Raw genomic sequence first — 25,000 nt, 5'->3', positions numbered from 1 at the left:
AAAAAAAAAAAAAAAAAAAAATTATTACCAGTTCTGATAATAGAGAGTCCCGTCAGAAACTGACAGAGCAAAAGCTGTTTGCTCAAGATTTCTTGAATATTCTCCTGTCCTTCAACAGAAAAACCCTGTAAAGTATGTAACACAAGGACATATTTGTAAAAGTTTGAATTATGATACACACACATATGTATTTAATATCAAATATGAAACAGTTTCTCTTTTAGATTTGTAAGAGCACATCTTATTGTTAGACAACTGTTTTGTGCGATCAACCCTCTCTGTAAAGGAGATGCATATACACAATCTTTGTTCCCATAATTTGTGATTTATACACAGAAAATTTCATAAGTTACAATAAATTACACAGCTTTCAGGCGGTCTGCTTATTCTGAAAGGTGAAGTCAAATTTCCACTGCTTGCTAGGAAAACAAGGTTTTGAAGGAATAATTGTGATTATAAAATAAAAATATTTGCAGCACATGGCATACATATCCTTGCTTTAACTTGTTAATCAGAACAAGTTTCACACATTCATTGCATATTCATCAAAAAAATTCATGTATATTGAAAAAATCCTTAAATCCTTAGGATTAAAGTAGTTCTTTTTGCTTTCAAATTACACAGCTTGAACATTCATTTCCAGGTTTTTGCAGTGGCCCCACAAATGTAACAACACTTTTAGCAAAAATGTAACTGAAAACTGTCTTGAGTTTATTTCCCTTCACTCACAATTTTATTTTTAGTCTCATTCTTTTTGAAGGCTAAATCATAGGGTTTACAGCACATAGTAGCAACATTGAAAATAAAATCAAAAGACAGTCAGAGAAGAATACAGTAATCCCTCGCTACTTCGCGGTTCACTTTTCGCAGATTCATGACTTTGCAGGTTTTTAAATACAAGTGATTGCCAGCCTATCGCGGAAGTTATGTTCCAGACCCATCAGCAACAGGAGAAAATCCGCGATATAGAAAGACCATATAAATAAACATTTTTATAGTTTAAGCCTTAAAATACCCATCCCACATGCTTTAAACACATGTAAACTTATAAAACACACTTTGTTAACATATATGATATGTGGATGTCGGGCTAAGGATATGAGTAACATCTCACTATTATAAAACATTTTAACTTCACGCAAGACAAGACAGTGAGACAGGAAAATAGGTGATGTACAGACTTTTAAATTATTGATACACAGAGCGACAAGCAGCACAAAGCCAGCACAAAGTCCACTTCTCCTTAGCGTTCATTCAGCTCCCCACCCCCTTGACAATGCGAAGTGGCAGGAGCGTACTGCGCCTCCAGGGAGGGGGGTTTGAGCGAACGTGTGTTCAGAACTCACACACCCACATTCCTCCTCCTCCTTCCGAACGCGCAGAGCGACAAGCAGGCATTTTGGCAGAAGCAGCACAAAGTCCATTTCTGCTCAGCGTGAGTTCAGCTGCCCCCCTTCACAAAGCGAGTGCAGACACATCGACGTCTGATCGCTGCGTGCAGTGTTGGTCTGCGGTGTTTAGGAATGTAGAAAGTGTTTAAGAGCATAGGAGTGTTTATAAGAATGTGGGAAAGGTTAACAAGAGAGTGAGAAAGGTTTATAAGAGTGTGGGAAGGGTTTATAAAGCCTTAAAATATGTATAAATAATAAAATAAATATAGGTCGCTACTTCGCGGATTTTCACCTATCGCGGGGGGCTCTGGAACGTAACCCCCGCGATAGGTGAGGGATGACTGTATTGCTGAAAATGCATTCTAATCCTATAAAGTTGCAGAGTTGGTCAGTAGTAAGAGAGCACTGAAAGAGGAAGTGAAGTAAATTAAGATCAACAGGAGGAAGTAAAATATACAGAAAAGGAAATACCAAATATCCAAGAGTTTCCAAACAAAACATTAAAGGCAGTGTTTGTGCTCTTAGAATTTTATCTTTCTTTTCACATAAGGGAACAGCAACAGCATATTGTAGCTTGTGATCTGTACCAGGGACATTTCTCCATTAAGTGCCAGTAGGCCACAGCCCTATCAAATGTCAATGTTGTGCAAAATAAGTAATTAGCTTCATTCAGTAATTAAAAATACTTATTATTCTATATAGAAAAATACTGCTTTTGGCAGTATGTGAAATTGTCTTTACATCTAGGGCTACAAGCCTGATTTTAGCTAGTAGGGCCAATGTTCTTCTGTGATCCTTTGGATTTGTATTGTTTGAGGCTTGCCCCACCTTGTATGGGTGTATATGCAATTTCAATGTTCTGGTCGGCATTCATTTCTCTTTTTTCCCCCCACTTATTAGCACTTGCAGTTTGAGCTTTTTACAGTAAAGTTTATGCAGAGAAAGCCAATGAAGAGCTATGACAACTCCAGCATGATTTATATAACTTATTAGCGGTTGTTTGCTTTACCGTATTAATGCTGGCATCAAGTTACTCCAGATGTGTGATGCAAAGCTGTGGTATTTTAAATCAGCCTTTCCATAATTTTTAATGGTTAGCATGTTATCTTCATTAGCCAGATTCCTTCACAATGTATTGTTTGTTTGTTTGTGTTTTTTTTTTTTAATCCTGAATGTTGTAATATAAACGGTACCCTACCATCTCTCAAAAAAATAAAACAAGTCTGCCTTCAACCTGCCTGCTTTTTTACTTTGCTCTCTATTCTCATCCTCTCGCAGTCTTACTAACTGACTGGTATTCCACCTAATTATTAGATCCAGCCACACACAGTGGCACCGCAATTCATTACTTTATTATTAACATTTTTACTGTTTTTTTTTTTCCTGCAGGTCTACAAAGCATGAAACACTTATGACAAAGTTGCTTTTGTCCCATTTGTACTGTTCAGCTAGTGTACAGTGCTAGAAATATATTGTGACAAGTCTTGATGCTGTAAGGATACCTGTGAGTAATAGGACAAGGGCACCTTCATGGGAATACCTGAATGAAAAGGTGAAGGGATAGTGCTTTCTCTACCAAACAGGCTATGCAGTTTAAGACTTGAGCCCCTAGATATCACTACTAGACTAAAAACAAGAAAGCGGTGCTGATGCTTCCCTTTTATAGGGTGCAGCTGCTTAGAATTTTGATGGATCTTTTTTAAATAAGAGCTGCCCAAGTATTGCTAGGATTTCTTATTTTGCTGTTTGTGTTTGTTCTTGCTCTGGTGACTGCTGTGAACATTACCACAGTAGCAGAATAGGACAAAATGAGTGTCCAAAAAACATCAGGCCACAGGGTTGTTATGTGATCCTACTTGACAGCTCCAGAGCTGCGTGTTTGAGTCATGAAGTGCATGCAGTCTGTGTGTTCTTTCTGTGTTATTGTGGGATGTCTTTTACCACATCAAACTGTTTGATTCAGAACTGTTGTTGTCATTTTAATGTAGGCAGTTCATAGCATTCATTTTTCTGAGCAGCGAATGTCTTCAAGGTTTTTAATTTGCTTAACATTTAAATCTGTACTAGCTGAAATATCCACCATTGCCCAGGAGGAAAATAAAGTTGTTTTTTTTTTAATTGTTTGAGAAAAATACAATTAAAAAAAAACAACTTTAAAAATAAAAATAAATTAACAAACAATGAAGACTCACTAATGTGTTTGTCGTGCGGTCTTGCATGTATGTTATCATCTAGTTGATGCTTGGAACCAGCCAACTCTATTTAATTTCAAAAGCAACAGGGGCGTGGCGGTGCTCAAACATAAAGAATGCTGGCAGTCACCTCCAGTTTGCCCTCTGGTAGTCATTCCGAGTGTCAACTGGATGATAACATGCATACATGACCGAAAGATCACCCCCCACCCTACCCAGAAGGGGGTGGGTTAGGGTTGATTTCACCCTACAGTATTTTAAGTCAACCAATGAGAAACATGTGTACCAAGTGACATGAAAATCACTCCAGCCGTTCGGAAGTGATGCTGGAACATACATACATACACACACACACACACACACATACATACATACATACATTGACTTCATGAAACAGGACAAACTTTAAAAATCAATAGAGTATCTGATCGTGTTCAGCTCTGACAGGAAAGCGTTCCCCGCATGGGGAGAAAAGCACATGCCCGTGATATCTCTGGCAATCAGCAGCTACCCTGTAAAACACATGTAGCTCTTATCTCTCTCTCTCAAAAACGTCAAATGTTACTCCTTAACAATCTGTAGATGATAATGTCTGTTGAAAAAACAGGTATCGCTAGCTAAGTGGAGGCAAGGTGCACTGCAACACATGGTGAGACGTAGACTAACTTGAACAGAGGTTGGTGAGGAAATGAGGAAGGCCCTGCCCCCCTTCTCTCGGCCCACAGCCACTCTGTTGGATTTGCATAAATACATCAGTTCCGCAAATGAACTGTGGTACTTTGCGCGATGAGAGAAGTCACAAAATCAACCAGAAAGTTCAAGCAAATTATGCAAAACAACCAGATCTAAATCTGTTAAGTAATTCTCTCATGAAAAGTGGACAAACATAAAGCAGACAGACATACAGACAGAACGCGCTTGGACCACAAAATTTTTTAAACCGTTTTTTAGCAAGCACCTATGGGCCAAGGGTAACCTACATTCCAAATTTGAAGTCCCAAGTCCTCATGGTTCGGGAGATTTCGTGATGAGTGAGTCAGTGGTATTTGGCATTTATATACAGTATATAGATTTACATACAGGTGCTGGTCATAAAATTAGAATATCATGACAAAGTTGATTTATTTCAGTAATTCCATTCAAAAAGTGAAACTTGTTATTAGATTCATTCATTACACACAGACTGATGTATTTCAAATGTTTATTTTTTTTAATGACAACTAATGAAAGTCCCAAATTCAGTATCTCGGAAAATTAGAATATCAATTAAGACCAAAGCAAAAAAAGGATTTTTAGAAATGTTGGCCAACTGAAAGGTATGAACATGAAAAGTATGAGCATGTACAGCACTCAATATTTAGTTGGGGCTCCTTTGGCCTGGATTACTGCAGCAATACGGCGTGGCATGGAGTCGATCAGTCTGTGGCACTGCTCAGGTGTTATGAGAGCCCATGTTGCTCTGATAGTGGCCTTCAGCTCTTCTGAATTGTTGGGTCTGGCGTATTGCATCTTCCTCTTCACAATACCCCATAGATTTTCTATGGAGTTAAGGTCAGACGAGTTTGCTGGCCAATCAAGAACAGGGATACCATGGTCCTTAAACCAGGTACTGGTAGCTTTGGCACTGTGTGCAGGTGCCAGGTCCTGTTGGAAAATGAAATCTGCATCTCCATAAAGTTTATCAGCAGCAGGAAACATGAAGTGCTCTAAAACTTCCTGGTAGACGGCTGCATTGACCTTGGACCTCAGAAAACACAATGGACCAACACCAGCAGATGACATGGCACCCCAAACCATCACTGACTGTGGAAACTTTACACTGAACCTCATGCAACGTGGATTCTGTGCCTCTCATCTCTTCCTCCAGACTCTGGGACCTTGATTTCCAAAGGAAATGCAAAATTTACTTTCATCAGAGAACATAACTTTGGACCACTCAGCAGCAGTCCAAATGCGAGACGCTTCTGACGCTGTCTCTTGTTCAAGAGTGGCTTGACACAAGGAATGTGACAGCTGAAACCCATGTCTTGCATACGTCTGTGCGTGGTGGTTCTTGAAGCACTGACTCCAGCTGCAGTCCACTCTTTGTGAATCTCCTCCACATTTTTGAATGGGTTTTGTTTCACAATCCTCTCCAGGGTGCGGTTATCCCTATTGCTTGTACACTTTTTTCTACCACATCTTGTCCTTCCCTTCGCCTTTCTATTAATGTGCTTGGACACAGAGCTCTGTGAACAGCCAGCCTCTTTAGCAATGACCTTTTGCGTCTTGCCCTCCTTGTGCAAGGTGTCAATGGTCGTCTTTTGGACAAATGTCAAGTCAGCAGTCTTCCCCATGATTGTGTAGCCTACAGAACTAGACTGAGAGACCATTTAAAGGCTTTTGCAGGTGTTTTGAGTTAATTAGCTGATTAGAGTGTGGCACCAGGTGTCTTCAATATTGAACCTTTTCACAATATTCTAATTTTCCGAGATACTGAATTTGGGACTTTCATTAGTTGTCAGTTATAATCATCAACATTAAAAGAAATAAACATTTGAAATACATCAGTCTGTGTGTAATGAATGAATCTAATATACAAGTTTCACTTTTTGAATGGAATTACTGAAATAAATCAACTTTGTCATGATATTCTAATTTTATGACCAACACCTGTATATACAGTATTGTGCAAAAGTTTTAGGCAGGTATGAAAAAAATGCTGCAAACAAAGAATGCTTTCAAAATATATATATATGCACAGGATCCTGGAAAGTATTGAAATCGTCAGACCTACTCTGGGCATCTCTCTCGTAGGAGGATTTGTGTTACCGACGTGCTCGTATCGTTTGTGCATTAGCAGCTAAGCGACTGTCTTTCTTCGGAGGTTTCATTTTGCTGGTGAGCTGGCCTCGCTTGCATATCCTCGGAGCTGTAGCCCTTACCCCGACTTTACCTCTCATTTCCAGGCTGGACAGGGACACACACTTCCACGCATAGACGTTTATATATAAGATATACAGTACTGTGCAAAAGTTTTAGGCAGGTGTGAAAAAATGCTGTAAACAAAGAATGCTTTCAGAAATATAAATAATGATTTTTTATTGTTATCAATTTACAAAATGCAAAGTGAGCGAACAAAAGAAAAATCAAAATCAAATCAATATTTGGTGTTACTACCTTTTGCCTTCAAACCAGCATCAATTCTTATAGGTACACTTGCACAAAGTCAGGGATTTTGTAGGATTATAGTCAGGTGTATGATCAACCAATTATACCAAACAGGTGCTAATGATCATCAATGTCACATGTAGGTTGAAACACAGTCATTAACTGAAACAGAAACAGCTGTGTAGGAGGCTTAAAACTGGGTGAGGAACAGGAAGACAGTTTCATGTCATGGCAAGATTGAGCACAGCAACAAGACACAAGGTAATTACCTTTTTACTGCATAATTACCTTTTCACTGCATTGGAGAAATTTGGGTTTGCCCCGAATATTTGTGCATGGATCAAACTACTGTATACCAATCCAGAAGCTTCAGTTTGTATTAATAACATTTGCTCAGACTACTTTAAACTAGAACGTGGTACCAGACAAGGATGTCCCTTGTCGCCACTGTTGTTTGCAATCGCTATTGAACCACTGGCGGTTCACTGCCGAAATTCTTATCAGATAAAGGGGATTGTCAGAGAAGGACTGGAACAGAAAATTTCTCTATATGCAGATGATATGGTCTTATATATAACAGACCCAGAAAACACTGTCCCTGCTGTTTTAACAGCACTAACAGAATTTCAAAAGATATCTGGTCTTAGAATTAATCTGAATAAAAGTATACTCTTTCCAGTGAATTCACAAGCATATAATATTAGATTAGACACCCTACCTTTTACCATAGCAGATCAGTTTAAATACCTAGGGGTAAATATCACAAGTAAACATAAAGCTCTTTATCAACAAAATTTTGGCGTCTGTATGGAAAAAATTAAGCAAGACTTGCATAGATGGTCAACCCTTCATCTCACTCTAGCCGGAAGAATTAACATTGTTAAGATGAATATCCTTCATAAACTTCTTTTTTTATTTCAAAACATTCCAATATATATCAATAAATCATTTTTTTAAACAGTTAGATTCAACAATAACCTCATTCATTTGGAACTCAAAACACCCACGTATCCGAAGAGCGACCCTACAAAGACCTCAGGCAGAAGGTGGCATGGCTTTACCTAATTTTCAGTTTTATTACTGGGCAGCAAACATACAAGCCATACAAACCTGGACACAAATAAATGAACATACACAGGCTTGGTCCGCAATAGAAGTAAAATCCTGTAGTACTTCTTTATATTCCTTGCTCTGCTCTCCAATAAATGAAAGTTATCGCAAATATACTAATAACCCAATTGTGCTTTACTCACTCAGAATATGGAACCAAATTAGAAAGCATTTTAAGATGGAAAATCTTTTATCAGTGGCACCTCTGCAAGAGAACCACCTCTTTCAACCTTCGCAAGTATATCCAGTTTTTAATACCTGGAAAAGTTTTGGGATTAAAATGCTCAGAGATCTTTATATAGACAACATATTTACATCTTTTGAACAATTATGTTCAAAATTCAACCTCCAAGCGACACATTTCTTTTACTATCTTCAAATTAGAAATTTTGTTAAACAGAAATTGCCCGATTTCCCCCACCTTGCACCTTCCACAATGCTGGAAAAAATACTGCTCAATTTCGAGGAAATAAACACTATTTCCGAAATATATAAAATCTTATTAGAGTCCCTACCTTTCAAAGATCCAAGAGGACATTGGGAAGAGGATCTCTTAATCAATATATCAGAAAAGGAGTGGAAGGTAGCAAAGCAGAGAATTCACTCGAGTTCTATATGCGCAAAGCATAGAATTATTCAACTAAGAATTATATATCGAGCTCATCTGTCTCGCTTAAAACTGTCCAAAATGTTTCCAGGGCAGGATCCAACCTGCGAACGCTGCAACCAAGCTCCTGCCTCACTGGGTCACATGTTCTGGGCCTGTACCAAACTAACATCATTTTGGACAAAAATTTTTAAGTGCCTTTCAGACAGCCTTGGTATCACAATCCCTCCTAACCCATTAACAGCTGTGTTTGGTGTTCTTCCAGATGGATTTGAATTGGAGAAGGACAAGCAAACGGTGATTGCATTCACTACACTTTTGGCACGCAGACTTATTCTGTTAAATTGGAAGAATCCTAATTCTCCTCTTGTAAGTCAGTGGGAAACCGATGTTTTATATTATTTGAAATTGGAAAAAATCAAATTCTCAGTTAGAGGATCTGTACAAAGTTTTTTCAAAACCTGGCAGGATTTAATCAATATTATTTTAGAATAAGAGAAATAACTATTACTGCATTTAACTCCCTTCTCCATCTCTTATTTACATATATATTTACTTCTCCCTTTCTTTTATTTAATGTTGCCTTATTAAAAAGCCTTAAGCAATTTTCCTTTAGCTAAGCTCTCCTTCTCAGGGGTGGGGTTTGATTTGTCTTCAGTTTTGTTGGGTTATAAATTGATCTGTTTGTATGGAATGATTACAATGAAAATTAATAAAATAAAAATATAAAAAAAAAAAAAAAAAAAAAAAAGACAGGTAAAAAAAAGGTAGTTATACTGCATCAGCAAGGTCTCTCCCAGACAAAGATTTCAAAGAAGACTGGGGTTTCAAGATGTGCTGTTCAAGCTCTTTTGAAGAAGCACAAAGAAACGGGCAACGTTGAGGATCGTAGACGCAGTGGTCGGCCAAGGAAACTTAGTGCAGCAGATGAAAGACACAGCAAGCTTATTACCATATGAAATCGGAAGATGTCTAGCAGTGCCATTAGCTCAGCATTGGCAGAAACCAGTGGGACCCAGGTACACCCATCTACTGTCCAGAGAAGTCTGGCTGGAAGCCATACCTCCGACGTGGAAACAAGGCCAAGCGACTCAAGTATGCATGAAAACAATGGCAGCAGGTGCTCTGGACTGTTGAGCCAAAATTTGAAATATTTGGCTGTAGCAGAAGGCAGTTTATTCGTCGAAGGGCTGGAGAGCGGTACAATAATGAGTGTCTGCAGGCAACAGTGAAGCATGGTGGAGGTTTCTTGAACGTTTGGGGCTGCATTTCTGCAAATGGAGTTGGAGATTTGGTCAGGATTAATGGTGTTCTCAATGCTGAGAAATACAGGCAGATACTTATCCATCATGCAATACCATCAGGGAGGCGTATGATTGGCCCCAGATTTATTCTGCAGCAGGACAACGACCCCAAACAGACAGCCAAAGTCATTAAGAACTATCTTCAGCGTAAAGAAGAACAAGAAGTCCTGGAAGAGATGGTATGGCCCCCACAGAGCCCTGATCTCAACATCATCGAGTGTGTCTGGGATTACATGAAGAGACAGAAGGATGTGAGGAAGCCTACATCCAAAGAAGATCTGTGGTTAATTCTCCAAGATGTTTGGAACAAGCTACCAGCCGAGTTCCTTCAAAAACTGTGTGCAAGTGTACCTAGAAGAATTGATGCTGTTTTGAAGGCAAAGGGTGTTCACACCAAATATTGATTTGATTTAGATTTCTCTTTTGTTCATTCACTGCATTTTGTTGATTGATGAAAATAAATGATTAACACTTCCATTTTTGAAAGCATTCTTTGTTCACAGCATTTTTTCACACCTGACTAAAACTTTTGCACAGTACTGTATATATATATATGGCTGTTCGAGTCACAAAGACAGAACGAGTCCCAAAAATAGTTGGGATGCCAACGGGGCCAACTCTATTTAATTTCAAACGCAACAGGGGCACAGTGGTGCTCAAACATAAAGAATGCTGGCAGTCACCTCCAGCTCGCCCTCTGGTGGTCGTTGCGAGTGTCAACTGAATGATAACATGCATACATAACTGCAAAATCACCCCCCACCCTACGCAGAAGTGGGTGAGTTAGGGCTGATATCGCCCTACAGTATTTTTAGTCGACCAATGAGAAACGTGTACCAAGTTTCATGAAAATTGCTCCAGCCGTTCGGAAGTGATGCTGGAACATACATACATACATACATACACACATTGACTTTTTTATATATATATATATATAGATTGCTGTATTTTTGTTAGATGACAATGACAGAAGTGGTTACAATGATACGATTCTAATCAACAAGGACCTGGCACCCAATATCCAGTTTACTGATTTATTTGTGACAAAGTGTGCATGAACTTGCATGTCTCAATGGTCATTAGCAAAACAGGGGCCAATATTATAGGCAAGTTATTTTTAACATTAGAGATGTCTGCACTGAAACAACTGGTGTGCCAACTTCATCTTCAAAAAGTGAACTTAATCTGTGATTTTATTGCCTTATTCATGGATTGATTTATGAGCCGACGGCATGCATATAAATTTGCTTTCATGTTTCCTTGCACTGATGCTGGTTTTGGTCTTGAGTATTTGCTGATGAGACACCATTTTAACACTGTGCCTTCTTTGTTGAACCATTCACGTTTACAAGAAAAGTTGATATCTCTGTATTGTGCAATTGGCTATATGGCTGAAATTTTTTTTACCACTCATGCCAGTAATTTAATCTATTGGTAATGACGGGAGGGAGAGACACTGCGTTTCTACTTTACCCAAGGTTTACAGATTGTGTATGATTCAATTCAGTGAAAAATCTCAATGATACGGTTGCATAATCTATATTTTGTAAATATTGTGTGGAGTCCCACCAGAATTTCCATGTTTAAAACACCACCAGAATTTCCATGTTTAAGACACCACACACACACACATTTTATATATATATATATATATATATATATATATATATATATATATCAGGTAAAATTCCATTACAACATAGTGCCAGGGACATAAAAAAAAATTTGTTGTACCGAAATTTTTGTTGTAATGAAATTCTAAATTTGCCACTATAATGCCTTATTTAACTTGCATCCAGGCGTTTGCAATCATTTCAATAGCTTCTTTCAAATTAGTTTTCGACTCCTCCCGTCTACAAGTTATGCTGACAAGAATTTTTCTCAACATTTCCTTGCGATAATACACTTTTAGGGTGCGAATGATGCCCAAATCCAATGGCTGAAGCACTGCCGTGCAATTGGATGGGAGGAATTCAACTCGAACATTATCTAAATGTGGAAGCATGCTGTGGACAGCACAGTTATCAATCAGAAGCAGAATCTTCCTTTTCTTCTTCTTCATATTGTGAGTTTTTAACAGACTCTGTGATCGTGCTTCGGGGCACTTTTCAGCGTGTCGTCCCGAGTTTAAGAGTTTAGAAAACTCACAACTGCGACCTTGTTTTTTCTTGAATGAGTGGCACACGAATAGGAATGTTTCTTGAACGAGCACCTGCCATTTCCACAGGAGGGTGACAATGAGTTAAGTTCCATGGATGTTTTTCAAATGTTGATGAGCAATAAGTAAAATGTATCACTGAAAACCACAGAAAACAAACGCAGCAAAAAAAATTAGTTCGAGAAGAGTTTGAAGAAAGAGGAAAATTTGCAATGTTTGTGTGGTCGGGAGTCGTTGTGCACAACTGAGTTGCGACTACAGAAGTAACTGCGGATGATTCATTCAGGCATTTCAAGGTCTTTAAGGCACTTCGTTGTAATGAAAGTATCTGCTGAATGTATTTTGTAGTTAGAAGATTTCTATAGACTCTGTCATATGGGGAGACTGTCGGGACCGCAAAAATACTTTGTAATGAAAATTTCATTGTAATGGAATTTGACCTGCATATATTGCCACCTGCTCACTTTGCTCACCAGTACCTTTCGTGTTTAATCTCCAAATCACTTGCATCAAAATCAGAGTCCGATTCAGCGATAATATAAAAAAAGTCATCCACGAATTATTTTGCTTTAAGCATTCACTTTGGTATCTCTCCACATGCCATTTTAGGAGCTGTTTGCTCTTTGCTACTTATGCACACACAGGGAATTGAGGTCAAATCAACAAAACTAACTTTCCTTCTATCAAAAGCATATTAAAAAGGGCTGTAACAAGAAGATCACTGATCTCTATCGATCACTACTGAGATGGAGGCTTTGAAAATAATAATAGTAATAATAATAACAAAAACTGCATTAACGTGTGACAAAATAATTGTCTGCGTTAATTAATTAATGCGTTAACGCGATAATAACATGTTAACTTGCCCAGCCCTTATATATAAACCAGCTTGACACTAAAAAGTCTTTGGTTTTTGATACAAAATCTGTATAAACATGCTTTTGAAACACAACTAATTTTATCCAAACCTAAACTGTAATTTGTCCAAAGGTAAAGTAATTAAGTTACACATATTTTCATATACTACAGCAACAAACATCACAACTTCAAAATATGTTTGCGCCAGAAGTCCTGAATCCCTTAAAACCATCTAAACACAGTAAAAATGATTTGTCTTAAGAAAGAGAAAGAAAAAGACTATACCCCATCAGCCATAAGAAAATGCACTCCTTTGCCATCAGTGTTTTCTAAAACAAAGTTTCGAAATGCAGTGATATTCTCTGGCCGCGTGATGTCACCATCCCCATCCACTCCTCCCTCTCCTGTTCATAAAACATTGGGAGACAAAGAAAGATTTGATAAGTGCACATAACATTAATAATATGTGATAAGCAATAGAGGTGGCTAAAATAGTTTAGGGCAGATGCAATGCTTAAAAGAATGACTTTAGAGGAAAAAGAAAAAAAAAACTGCAAAGACATGCACACGGTAAGTGATGTGAAATCATTTTAGGATATAGTAAGTAATTTAGGCATTGCCCTTCCCCACTTTACTGCCCTACCAATTTATTTATTTACAATCATTCATGCATTTCATAAATTCTAAACACCTTTTATTAAGTCCTCAATAAGTGACTGACTACACAACCTTTTTAGTTTGCAACACACTTTTTATAAAAATCTTACGTTATATATAAATTTTATACAATTGACTGTTCAATACTAATTGACTGTTCCACAAGACTGCTGTTGTCATTTTAATATATCATCTCAGCCTCTCCAAAGCACACGTAAAAATGTAAATTTCATACCCCTGATTGACTCAATGACTGAAAAGAAGTTCTTAGTTATTTACAGACAACCTAAAGAATAAAGATTTTCACTAATAGATCAACCTAATAGCCCTGAACTCCAGAAAAATCCAACCTTACCAAAAGTAACGATATTCAGCAAAATGTACCAAACATGGTGTCCAAATCTCACTATGACGCTCATTTTACATGTAGGTGCTTACTTTAAAATTGTGGACAAAACTAAAATACACTTCTGTAGTTCTTTAACAAACTGATACATTTGGTGCTTTAGTTGACCAGTAGTCAATGGTAATGCCTCAAGGTTGAACAGGCAAAGAATTTAAATACATATCACCTATGAGGGTCTGCATGATTCTTGTCTCCCACATCACAAAGATATGTAGCTTAATTTAACTGGTGTTGGAATTTGACAAGTGTAAATATGGTGTAAGTAAAAGTGTATCTTGCAACAGACTGGTGTCACTTCCAAGATATGTCCTTACCATCTCCTTGATTTTGCAGTAACTGTAGGTTTGACAAGTGGATTGATTGAGAAAACTGATGTATCAATGTCACACACAAGGGTAATAATGTTCAATTTAAAATGTAGTTAATATGCATGAGAAACTATAATATTCTTAGTAGTTTTCATTCAGAATGGGATTTATTCCAGATACATTTTAAGTTTAACAAGAAGTAAGTTCATTCACATATTACAAACAAATAAAAGCATCATCCTGTAAGTCAAGTACCACTAATGTTTTACTACAGAACTGTCTGTCAATTTTGAAATAATGCTATTAACAGGTATCACACAATTCAAGATTACAATCAAGCAAGGAACATGTGTGGTTTGTGGAGATAAAGCCTATTAATTTGGGTTAACATTGCTTATATTTTAGCTCATATAGTAACTTTGATAACCAGATACAAATAATAGATTATAAATGTGTGTGTGGATGAACAAAATGGCATAAATTTGTGAGGTAAGCTTGAACATAAGAATTGCACATGAATGGACAGCATTTTCTATGTTGAAAAACATATTTTTGTTCAGTACTAACTTCAATATAAAGGCTGGTTTATAAGCAGAAATATTTAGTGTCTAGATCAGCGTCTCCAACCTTAAACCACCCCAGGGAGAGCTACTTTTACAAAATGAAAATGGGCGAGAGCTACTCGTGTTTTCCAATGTTTATTCTCTTAGCTTATTTCAAACCAAACAAACTGAATAAGCTTGTTTTGCCTGAACATTTACAAAATGTTGGTGTCCACAACTCACATATTGCATTAAAACATCACAAAAAATATTTAGTTCACCTGCAAGTGCATTTTGTATGTCTGTATGCATTTTCTAGTGTATCTCACACTATTGAATTAAAACATGAATGCTATCAAAACAAAACAATGCAATTACAAATATACAGATATTACTTATTCATTTGTCATTTTGTTACATGTCACTATTTCACTTCACAAGAGTATTCACATGTCCAGTTGCATGTGTGATGTGTTTTTTAGTTAGTCAGATGACTGGCACTGCATGGAGTCAACAAGAGAGGTGTATGGTGGAGTGTAGCCACTTAGGTTCACTCTTATGTAGTCATTTAAATGTTCATCTGTCAATCTTGTTCTGAACTTTGATTTCATGACATTCATATCAGAAAAGGCAGACTCACAGAGGTATGTAGACCCAAACAAAGCAGACATTTTCAGAGCTGCTTGGTGAAGATTCTTATAGTTATCTGGCTCTACTAAGCTCCAGAAATTCTGCGAATGCTGTTGAGACTTTAACTGCACATTATTTTGAAGATTTACTAACATATAATATATAAAATCCAATATCTGTCTGTCTGTATGTCTGTCTGCTTTTCACAAGAGAACTACTTAACAGATTTAGATTGGGTTTTTTTCTATAATTGCTTGAACATTCCGGTTGATTTTGCGATTTCTCACCAGCTTCAGGGCGTGTTCCTTAACTCTGCTTAGCTAGCGAACGAGAGAACAATTGAATTCAACTTTGTTAGATATTTAAAATAAAGTGTTACTTAGGTCTTGATGAGTATGAGTCTGGATATTCTCTTAAGTGTATGCCACATTGAAAAGATAGATTGCAAATCAGATTGTGGATCGTGATTCTGTGTTAAAAGGATCGTGATATGATTTTTTGGAAAGATCGCCCACCCCTAATTTGACTAATCAAGTTTTCAAATTTATGTCGGATTCATTAACCCTTTGGCAAGCTACTTGGAAAGGGGTTACGAGCCACCGGTAGCTCACGAGCAACGTTTTGGAGACCCCTGGTCTAGATTAAAATCATTTTAATAAAACACAAATTTAATCATGTGATCAAGAATTCAACAGACAGTGTTAAGTTTAAAGCAAAATATATACACGCTTTTGGGGATTACACTATGCTTTAGATAAGAGGACATCTCAAACTTAGCACAATAGGTAATAGGCCATTTATAAACCTAATAATAAATTACAAACTCTTCCATTTAGACTAATGACTGTAACAAATGAAATCATACAAACATACAAAGTACACACATAAGCAGATTTTAAAGTACATTCAACACTATTATTTAAACGTTTTATCTTCCTAATTTCAAACATGAATATGCAATCAAACATAATCTGTTAATAAAAATATGATCCAGTTATTGGAGTTATTATTGTCAACATACATACCTGTAACTGCAATATAATTTTTTCTCTTTTTTTTATTAATTTTATTGTAATCATTCATACAAATCGATCAATTTTTACAAAAAAATAGGATTGATAAACAAGTCGACCCCCACCCCTGAGACAGAGAGCATGGCCAACGGGGTAAAACTTAAACTGATGAATTTAATAGGCCAGTAGAGATGAATGGAGAGGAAAAAGAAATGCGGAGATAATTACTTCCTCTGTGCTTTAAGAGCTTATTCTAAAATTTTATTGATTATATCCTGCCAGGTTTTAAAAAAAATCTGTACAGATCCTCTAACTGAATATTTGATTACAGTGATCCCTCGCTATATCGCGCTTCGCCTTTCGCAGCTTCACTCTATTGCGGATTTTATATGTAAGCATATTTAAATATGGGCGGCACGGTGGCGCAGTGGGTAGCGCTGCTGCCTCGCAGTTGGGAGACCTGGGGACCCGGGTTCGCTTCCCGGGTCCTCCCTGCGTGGAGTTTGCATGTTCTCCCCGTGTCTGCGTGGGTTTCCTCCGGGCGCTCCGGTTTCCTCCCACAGTCCAAAGACATGCAGGTTAGGTGGATTTGCGATTCTAAAATTGGCCCTAGTGTGTGCTTGGTGGGTGGGTGTGTTTGTGTGTGTCCTGCGGTGGGTTGGCACCCTGCCCGGGATTGGTTCCTGCCTTGTGCCCTGTGTTGGCTGGGATTGGCTCCAGCAGACCCCCGTGACCCTGTGTTCGGATTTAGCGGGTTGGAAAATGGATGGATGGATATTTAAATATATATCGTGGATTTTTTGCTGGTTCGCGGATTTCTGAGGACAATGGGTCTTTTAATTTCTGGTACATGCTTCCTCAGTTGGTTTGCCCAGTTGATTTCATACAAGGGACGCTATTGGCAGATGGATGAGAAGCTACCCAACTTACTTTTCTTTCTCTCTCTCTTGCGCTGACTATCTGTGATCCTGACGTAGGGGGTGTAAGCAGGGGGGCTGTTCGCACACCTAGACGATACGGACGCTCGTCTAAAAATGCTGAAAGATTATCTTCACGTTGCTACCTTCTGTGTGCAGCTTTTAAGTATGCTGCACGGTGCTTCGCATACTTATAAGCTCAAAGGGCACGTATTGATTTTTGACTTTGTTTCTCTCTCTCTCTCCCTGCTCCTGACGGAGGGGGTGTGAGCTGCCGCCTTCAACAGCTTTGTACCGGCGGTGCTTCGCATACTTAAAAGCAGCCCTATTGATTTGTTTGCTTTACTCTCTGTTTCCTTTGAAGAGGAAGATATGTTTGCATTCTTTTAATTGTGAGACAAAACTGTCATCTCTGTCTTGTCATGGAGCACAGTTTTAAACTTTTGAAAAAGAGACAAATGTTTGTTTGCAGTGTTTGAATAACATTCCTGTCTCTCTACAACCTCCTGTGTTTCTGCGCAAATCTGTGACCCAAGCATGACAATATAAAAATAACCATAAAAACATATGGTTTCTACTTCGCAGATTTTCTTATTTCGCGGGTGGCTCTGGAACGCAACCCCCGCGATGGAGGAGGGATTACTGTATTTCCAATTTCAAATAGTATAAAACATCGGTTACCCACTGACTTAAAAGAGGAGAGTTAGGATTCTTCCAGTTTAGCAAGATAAGTCTGCGTGCCAAAAGTGTAGTGAATGCAATCACCATTCGTTTGTCCTTCTCCAATTTAAACCCAACTGGAAGAACACCAAACACAGCTGTTAATGGGTTAGGAGGGATTGTGACACCAAGGCTGTCTGAAAGGCACTTAAAAAGTTTGGTCCAAAATGATGTTAATTTGGCGCAGGCCCAAAACATGTGACCCAGTGTGGCTGGGACTTGACTGCAGCGTTCACAGGTTGGATGTTGCCCTGGAAACATTTTGGACAGTTTTAGGCGAGACAGATGTGCTCAATATATAATTTTAAGTTGAATAATTGCATGCTTTGCGCATATGGAGCTCAAGTGAACTCGCTGCATTGCTACTTTCCACTCCTTTTCTGAAAAAGTGGAACCTCGGTTTGTGAGTAACTTGGTTTACGAGTGTTTTGTAAGACGAGCAAAAATTTTTAATAAATTTTGACTTGATAAACGAGCGAGGTCTTGCAGTATGAGTAGTATGTATACGCTTTGTCTGCTGAGCGTCATGTGATCACAACTGAGCTGATGGTTCTTCTCTCTCTCTCGCTGCGGGATTGTGGGCAATCATCTCCTATTCTACATCTGAGTCGGCGTGCCTCACTCATATAGTCAACATCCATACAAGCGTATACGGTTTACTGCAGCATTAGCATTGTGACTGTGTGTGTGTGTGTGCTCGTGTGTGTGCTGTGACGTGCGAGTCCCCGTCTTGCACCCTAAAACACAAAGCGGAGTCTCAGTACTTTAGCAACACCAGCTTTATTCAACTTGAAACAGCAACAGCGCGGTTATTTATTGTAGCGGGATCTGCCGCTCTCCTATACACAGACACACCAGTCAGGCAGGGCTCTGATGTTCCTTGTTCCTTGTATCACCCATCGACGGTAAGCACTTATAGCATGTCTGCAATCTTGTTGGATTCGCTTTTACGACAAACTGCTACAGCGCTGGGAGACTGCGATTGCTTTGGGACGCTCTTCCGCATGTCGTCCCGTTGGGTGCAATCCCACAAGAGTTTAGAAACTCACTCACACCAGCCATGAATCTTTTCAAAGGTAAAGTGCAGGTTAATTTGTTTTATGTATTTTTACTTTATATTTTGTATTAATCATTTTTATATGAATAGTTTTGGGTTGTGGAACAAATCATCTGAGTTTCCATTATTTCTTATGGGGAAATTCACTTTTATATACAAGTGCTTTGGACTACGAGTACGTTTCCGGAACGAATTATGCTCGCAAACTGAGGTTCCACTGTATATTGATTAAGAGATCTTTTCCTCATTGTCCTTTCGGATCTTTGAAAGGGAGGGACTGTAAAATAATTTTATATATTGCAGAGATGGTATCTAAGTCCTTGAAGTTGAGCAATATTTTTTCCAGCATGAATGAGGGTGCAAGAGGAAGAAAATTGGGCAGGTTCTGTTTAACAAAGTTCCTAATTTGAAGATAGTGAAAGAAATGTGTAGCTGGAAAGTTAAATTTGGAATGTAATTGTTGGTAGGATGCAAAGATGTTGTCTATATAAAGATCTCTGAGCAATTTAATCCCAAATTTTTTCCAGATATTAAAAACTGCATATGTATGCAAGGGTTGAAAGAGGTGGTTCTCTTGCAGAGGTGCCACAGATAAAAGCTTCTCCATTTTAAAATGTTTTCTGCATTGGTTCCATATTCAGAGTGAGTGAAGCGCAATTGGGTTATTAGTATATTGCCAATACCTTGCATTTATTGGGGCACAAAGCAGGGAATATAAAGAAGTACTGCAGGATTGTACTTCTATTGCGGACCAGGCCTGTGTATGTTCATCTATTTGTGTCCAAGTTTTTATAGCTTGTATGTTTGCTGCCCAGTAATAAAACTGAAAGTTAGGTAGAGCCATGCCACCTTCTGCCTTAGGTCTTTGTAGGGTCGCTCTTTGGATACGTGGATGTTTTGAGTTCCAAATAAATTAGGTTATTGTTGAATCTAATTGCTTAAAAAATGATTTATTGATGTATATTGGAATGTTTTGAAATAAAAAAAGAAGCTTAGGAAGAATATTTATCTTAACAACGTTAATTCTTCCAGCTACAGTGAGATGAAGGGTTGACCATCTATGCAAGTCTTGCTTAATTTTTTCCATACAGACGGCGTAATTTTGTTGAAAAAGAGCTTTGTGATTACTTGTGATGTTTACCACTAGGTATTTAAACTGATCTGCAATAATAAAAGGAAAGGTGTCCAATATGATTGTGTGCTTGAGAATTCACTGGAAAGAGTACAGTTTTATTCAGATTAATTCTGAGACCAGAGATCTTTTGAAATTCTGTAAGTGCTGTTAAGACTGCAGGCACAAAATTTTGTGGGTCTGATATATACAGTACCATATCATCTGCATATAGAGAAATTTTCTGTTCCAGTCCTTCTCTGATAATCCCATTTATCTGATCAGCATTTCGACAGTGAACCACCAGTGGTTCAATGACGATTGCAAACAGCAGTGGTGACAAGGGGCATCCTTGTCTGGTACCACATTCTAGTTTAAAGTAGTCTGAACAAATGTTGTTAATACAAACTGAAGCTTCTGGATTGGTATACAGTAGTTTGATCCATGCACAAATGTTTGGGCCAAACCCAAATTTCTCTACTGTAGTGAAAAGGTATTTCCATTCAATCATGTCAAATGCTTTTTCTGCATCCAATGATAATAATATTTCTGGGGTGTTTGACTTTGTTGGTGAGTATATTACATTAAACAGGCATCGAAGACTGGAGGATAAGTGTCGATCCTTGTTAATTCCAGTTTGATCTTGTGATATTACAGAAGGCAGCACTTTCTCCATCCTTCTAGCTATGATTTTTGAGAGTATCTTAATATCATTATTCAGAAGTGAAATTGGTCTATATGATCCACATTGTAATAAGTCCTTATTTTGTTTAGGAAGGACAGTGATTAATGCTTGGCAACAAGTTTGAGGTAGAATTTGATTGTCTCTAGCTTCTATAAATGTTGCTAATAGGAGGGGAGCTAGCTGAGCGGAGAATTTCTTATAAAATTCTGCAGGGTAGCCATCAGGGCCTGCTGCTTTCCCACCTTGAATTTACTTTATAGCATCTAGTAATTCTGAAAGCGCCAGAGGTTTATCCAGTTCCTCCGCACTAAAAGTATCTATTTGTGGTAGCTGTAATGTATCCAGAAATGCATTAGATTGTGTGCTGTCTTCTTTAAACTCAATAGGATATATGGATTTATAATAGTCTCTAAATGTGTGCGTTATATTTTTATGGTCAATGATTTCGTCTCCGTTCTTGTTGGTGATTACTGGGATTGCATTGCAGACTTCTTACTTGTGGATTTGTTGAGCTAAAAGCTTATTAGCTTTCTCTCCTTGTTCTTAGTAATGATGTTTGGATTTACAAATTAGTTGTTCACTTTAAGTTGTCAGGAGGTTGAGTTCTGAATGCAGAACCTGCCTTTTCCTATGTAGAGCCTCGCTTGGAAGCCTGGCATGTTCTTTATCTATTCTAGTAATTTTGATTTTTAGTTCTGATACTTTCTTGGTTTCGAATTTATTCCTGTGGGAAAGATGTGAAATAATCTGTCCTCTTAAGAAGGCCTTTAGAGTTTCCCAGAGTATTCCTGCAGAAACCTCTGAGGATGTATTTGTCTCTAGGAAGAAACTGATTTGTTTGGATATAAATTCTGTACAGTTCTCGTCTGCTATTAGAAGCGGGTTAAGACACCATCTACGAGGCGAGTGTGTGGGGCATAGTGACTTTAGCTCCAAGATCAGAGATGCATGGTCGGAAATAACAATAGCATTGTACTTGCAAGATTTAATCGTAGGCAAGAAATTATTATCTATAAAGAAATAATCTATTTTTGAGTAGCAATGATGTACTGGTGAGTAGAAAGAATATGTTCTTGAGTTTTGGTTTAGAAACCTCCAGGGGTCTGATAAGTTGTGGTCAGTTACAAACTGTGTAATTATCTTTGCAGTGTTAGATGTCATCCCCCCTGGGACAGGAGTCCTATCTAAGAGTGGATTTAAAACACAATTAAAGTCCCCGGCCATTATAATTTTATGAGTGTTCACATTGGGTATGGATGCAAATACGTTTTGTATGAATTCCTTATTATCAACATTCGGTGCATAAACATTTATCAAAATCATTTTACAGTTAAATAAGTTGCCCATGACCATCACATATCTCTCTTCCAGATCAGATACTACATCTGATGCTACAAATGAGACTGTTCTATATATGAGAATTCCCACACCTCTAGTTTTCTTTGTATAGCTAGAATGGAACATTTGGCCAGCCCAGTCCTTTTGCAGATGGAACTGATCCTTGCTTAGTAAGTGGGTCTCCTGTAAAAATACTATTTTAGCATTTAAACCTGTTAGTTGAGAGAGTACTTTCTTTCTCTTTAATTCGTGATTCAGGCCTTTAACATTCCAGCTCACAAAGTTAACTGTCCCATCATGGAGATATTGATTCTGAGTTTTTGATGTCATTTTATAGTCTTAACTAGAAGTAAGACAGCTTTAACCTTAATTTCCTATTTCCCCATGAGTTATTGCCATGCAGCCTATTGTTACGTTGGTAGTTATAATTATAAGAATTAAAAGGATAGATTAGATATAGCCTGCTCTCTTTGTCTCTCCCCCTTATCCCCCCACCCCCCCCCATTTTGCCTGCCCACGTGAGGCTGGACCCCACTTCACAAAGTCTCGGTCCTCTGACATACCTAGAGACAGAGCACGTCCAAAGCGAAAACAAGCCCCCACGCAGCGGTGTTTTAGGATTAAAAAGTAGAGATATCTATTGCCAATGTAGTCTAAATGACAACCCTAATTACAAAGAGGACTATTTCATTTATGTTAGGTAGAATGCCCAGAGAGGACTGGGCGGTCTCGTAGCCTGGAACCCCTGCAGATTTTATTTTTTTCTCCAGCCGTCAGGAGTTTTTTTTTGTTTTTTCTGTCCCCCCTGGCCATCGGACCTTACTCTTTTTTTTATGTTAACTAATGTTGTCTTATTTTAATTTCTTATTTTGTCTTTTATTTTTCTTTTCTTCATTATGTAAAGCACTTTGAGCTACTTTTTGTATGAAAATGTGTTATATAAATAAATTTTGTTGCTGTTGTTGTTGTAAATACTATATGCCTAAAATATAATCATTAACAAACTATAAGCATAAAATATATAATATAATCTTCAGCAATCTTAAAGTAATCTATACTAATAAAAGGCAAAGCCCTCACTGACTGACTGACTGACTGACTGACTCATCACTAATTCTCCAACTTCCTGTGTAGGTAGAAGGCTGAAATTTGGCAGGCTCATTCCTTACAGCTTACTTACAAAAGTTAGGCAGGTTTCATTTCGAAATTCTACACGTAATGGTCATAACTGGAACTTGTTTGACTGACTCACTCATCACTAATTCTCCAACTTCCCGTGTAGGTAGAAGGCTGAAATTTGGCAGGCTCATTCCTTACAGCTTACTTACAAAAGTTAGGCAGGTTTCATTTCGAAATTCTACACGTAATGGTCATAACTGGAACTTGTTTGACTGACTCACTCATCACTAATTCTCCAACTTCCCGTGTAGGTAGAAGGCTGAAATTTGGCAGGCTCATTCCTTACAGCTTACTTACAAAAGTTAGGCAGGTTTCATTTCGAAATTCTACGTGTAATGGTCATAACTGGAACCTGTTTTTTGTCCATATACTCTAATGGAGGAGGCGGAGTCACGTATCGCGTCATCACGTATTACGCCTCCTACGTAATCACGTGAACTGAAAACGAGGAAGAGATTTACAGCACAAGTCAAACGCGGGAACGAAGGTAAATGACGTTAATTGTTGACTGTCTTTTAATACTGTGTACTTGTTGAGTGTCTTTTAATACTGTGTAAGCATACATATTAACACATGTGCAATTAAACGTGTGCATTTACGGGGTGATTTCTCAGGCTTAAAAGCTCGCCTTTTATTAAAAAGGTAAATGCAAACTCTTTTCATTCTGAAGGGCACAAACCACGTTAGATTTCAGCCATTAAACGCGCAAAAATGTCAGTACACCAGATAAATAAGCGCAACATATTATCAGTTGTATTGTATGCTTACAATACATATAGAAATGTGTTAATCGTTAACTAATATTATGGGATGGTGTTTTTCGACTCGCGCTTTGATTTAAACGATTGCATGTCTTGGTGGGTTTGCGTAGCTTATTGTCAATATCTTTACAGCTCTTTTTAAGACTTAATTTAAAAAGGTTTTCTTTTCTTCTTAATAAAAATTTAAAAGCAGTACTTCGCCGGTGCGAAGCGCTCACTTCACTCCCTTATGGGAATCGAACCTCGGACGTCAGCGCTAGAGGCTAAGCCCCTAAAATTGCGCCACGGCGTGTGGTTCGTTTATTTGACAGCATGTAGATCGGGGTAATTACATTCACGGCATTCGTAGTCGGATTCACAATCTGATTGTATGGGTGGTTACCTACCAGGTAACGCTTATGGTTAGCCAGCAAGTCATCTCGAAGTGATCACTCGAGTGAACGCAGCTTCACAAAAAAACAGATCCTTAACAAACTGTTATTGGTATATTTTCCCTCAATTTTAAAAGGTTTTCTTTTCTTTTTAATAAAAATTTAAAAGCTGTACTTCGCCGGTGCGAAGCGCGGGGATTTGAGCGACTGACGCATACAGACATATTCATGAGTGCAGGTACTTCGGAAAGAAAGCACCGTGTAAACCTAAACTTTAAATTAAGTTCATAGACCTACAAAAGTTTGCCATTGATTTGAGGCAAGATTGCTTTTCTCATGTACAACTATACGTTGCATTCTTAACAGTAAGCTTCCACTGCTTGGTCATATTACAACCTGAGTGCTGAACTGACAACGTCGTATACAAATAGAACTATAACAATCGTAATAAACAAACAAAAAAAAAAGTGAAGAACCCTTGGATTTAATAAAAAGGCTCTTTCCTTGGGGAAACAAGGAAAAAGGAAGACCTTAT

The 25,000-nt window shown here is 38.0% G+C and overlaps 1 protein-coding gene across 1 annotated transcript in view; it reads right to left on the bottom strand.

Annotated features, from left to right (window-relative positions):
* The window catches only part of cmtr1 (cap methyltransferase 1), a 161,819-nt gene that overhangs the window by 75,167 nt on the left and 61,652 nt on the right, over window positions 1-25,000 (bottom strand). Inside the window, 2 exon segments of the mRNA XM_028791957.2 lie at window positions 29-125; window positions 13,056-13,174. Of these exon segments, the coding sequence (XP_028647790.1) occupies window positions 29-125; window positions 13,056-13,174 (216 nt within the window).

The sequence above is a fragment of the Erpetoichthys calabaricus genome, chromosome 3 (genome assembly GCF_900747795.2).
Source record: "Erpetoichthys calabaricus chromosome 3, fErpCal1.3, whole genome shotgun sequence".
NCBI classification, from domain to species: domain Eukaryota; kingdom Metazoa; phylum Chordata; class Cladistia; order Polypteriformes; family Polypteridae; genus Erpetoichthys; species Erpetoichthys calabaricus.
The sequence above is the reverse complement of the archived record's forward strand: the minus strand, read 5'-3'. Positions and strand labels throughout refer to the sequence as shown.